A 2,500-nucleotide genomic window follows, 5' to 3' on the forward strand; every position below is an offset into this window, starting at 1 on the left:
TGCTTCCTTTTGCTGACCAGCTTTTTGAAGATGCTGATTTCATTTTTCCAGCAGGATTTGGCACCTGCCCACACTGTCAAAAGCACCAAAAGTTGGTTAAATTACCATGGTGTTGGTGTGCTTGACTGGCCAGCAAACTCACCAGACCTGAACCCTATAGAGAATCTATGGGGTATTGTCAAGAGGAAAATGAGAAACAAGAGACCAAAAAATGCAGATGAGCTGAAGGCCACTGTCAAAGAAACCTGGGCTTCCATACCACCTCAGCAGTGCCACAAACTGATCACCTCCATGCCACGCCGAATTGAGGCAGTAATTAAAGCAAAAGGAGCCCCTACCAAGTATTGAGTACATGTACAGTAAATGAACATACTTTCCAGATGGCCAACAATTCACTAAAAATGTTTTTTTTATTGGTCTTATGAAGTATTCTAATTTGTTGAGATAGTGAATTGGTGGGCTTTTGTTAAATGTGAGCCAAAATCATCACAATTAAAAGAACCAAAGACTTAAACTACTTCAGTCTGTGTGCATTGAATTAATTTAATACACAAGTTTCACAATTTGAGTTGAATTACTGAAATAAATGAACTTTTCCACGACATTCTAATTTATTGAGATGCACCTGTAGAAGGTGCACAGAGTCATTCATGCAAACACAAAACACCATCATGGTAACACACATGATACTTAAATAATGCATTCAACTTTCATTAAACAACAGAAGATGTAACATAAAGCCCAAATATACATAACTAATAACAAAAACTATTAAAAAACATGATTATTTAAACAAAATACTTTCAAATGTGCAGTGTCATGCAGGGAATTCTGGGAATATCAGTTTATAGTTTTTGACTGTAAATTATACATTGATTTTTTTATTTTCTCTTCTAAAAACTGTAAAATTAACAGCATTTTACTGTAAAATTACATGAAATGTCTGGTTAGATATTTTACAGTTTTTACAGTGTATATAGTATAGGAACTTACTGTTAACCTATTAACAATTTTTTCCCATAACGTTTTTACAAAAAGAGAGAGAAAAAAAACAGGTCATATCGGGAATTTACAGTTTATACATGACTCTGCTGTCATTGTGAAGACATTTTTGACTTAGAATAAATAATAAACAGCTATAAAAGTAAAAAGTACTTGTAGGCGACTGCCTAGTTTGCCTATGCCTAGAAACGGCGCTGCGTATAATGAATGTTTGAGCAGATACATAAATGATAAATAAACTGTTCTTCAACAGATGAGGAGGATCTGAGCTCAAACTGTCCTGGAGACACAGCAGCAGATCCTGACGACTAGAGCCACCTGGAATAATCTGGAACACTTCTTTTTCATTTGCTTTTGATGTTTTTGCATAGCTGTGTTTAATATTTATATTTTCATATTCGTTCATTAAATGATTTTTTGATTATAATTGTGTGGTTTTATATCAGTGTTGACCCTGATGCATCACTTAAATGGTTCTGTGTGTGTAACTTAATCTCGGCCAATCGCAAACATTGTGATTGCATAGTTATTAATTTAATTATTTTTTTATTGATTAATTCATTGTTGACTGTGTGAAAATACCGTGATTTTTGTACGTGACACCTCTAGGTATTAACATTTTCTTGTGGTTTTATAGTTATGTTTGATATTTATAGCATAGTTTTAAGCATTTAGATCAAACGAATGATATTTTGTTGATTTATCTGTTACTTGCCAGATTTCATATTTACAGAAACAAGGGGGGGGGGGGGAACCATAAATTCGTGTTTATATTACTATACCTGGTCATTTATTTCTCAATCTAAGTAGCTGGAAATACATTGTTCTTTGTCTCCAGCAGTTAATACGCAAGATGGCGCCGCGGATGGCAGCCATGGTTTGTCGGTACTTGGTACTTGTACTTTTTTGGTTTGTTTGTCCTGTTTTAAGCAATTTTTTCCCGATCAGCTTTACTAAGAACGAACTCCTGGACATCAGAAATAGCACACCAAATAACTTTCTGCCGACATTTGAGCATTCAGATGTTTTACTGGACATTTTAGTCAGAGGACAGCTTCACCAGGCCAAAGAGGACACCTACAAGAGTGGGGACAAAGACTTGTACAAACAGGCCAAATACACACTGAATAGGGAGATAAGAGTGGCAAAGTTAAACTACTCTGAAAAGCTAAAAAAAAACAGCTTTCAAGTAATGACCCTACATCAGTGTGGAAAGGCCCGAAAGCCATCACCCGCTACAAGACCCCATCCCCCAGCACTGAGGCCAATCAACAACTGGCTGAAGACCTGAACGAGTTCTACTGCAGGTTTGAAAAGCAAAAGCCTGGTCTGACACCCCACACCCACCCCGACCGTTTCAAAGCACAGCCATCAACACCCTCCCCCTCCCTCCCCCCTACGGTTTCTCATCCTGCACTCAAGATCTGTGAAGAGGATGTATGCAAAGTCTTCAGAAAGCAGAAGATAAGGAAAACCAAAGGTCCAGACGGTGTCTCTC

The 2,500-nt window shown here is 37.2% G+C and overlaps 2 protein-coding genes across 2 annotated transcripts in view; both read left to right on the forward strand.

Annotated features, from left to right (window-relative positions):
• Positions 1–2,500, forward strand: part of LOC107557728 (interferon-induced, double-stranded RNA-activated protein kinase-like) — a 44,637-nt gene that overhangs the window by 33,292 nt on the left and 8,845 nt on the right. The window lies entirely within an intron of this gene.
• LOC107557716 (interferon-induced, double-stranded RNA-activated protein kinase-like) overlaps positions 1,856–2,500 on the forward strand; it is a 12,745-nt gene continuing 12,100 nt past the window's right edge. Inside the window, exons 1-2 of the mRNA XM_016241236.1 lie at positions 1,856–1,887; positions 1,951–2,103. Of these exons, the coding sequence (XP_016096722.1) occupies positions 1,856–1,887; positions 1,951–2,103 (185 nt within the window). The remainder of the gene's footprint in view (positions 1,888–1,950; positions 2,104–2,500) is intronic.

Source organism: Sinocyclocheilus grahami, unplaced genomic scaffold (genome assembly GCF_001515645.1).
Source record: "Sinocyclocheilus grahami isolate Dianchi unplaced genomic scaffold, SAMN03320097.WGS_v1.1 scaffold616.1, whole genome shotgun sequence".
NCBI classification, from domain to species: Eukaryota; Metazoa; Chordata; class Actinopteri; order Cypriniformes; family Cyprinidae; genus Sinocyclocheilus; species Sinocyclocheilus grahami.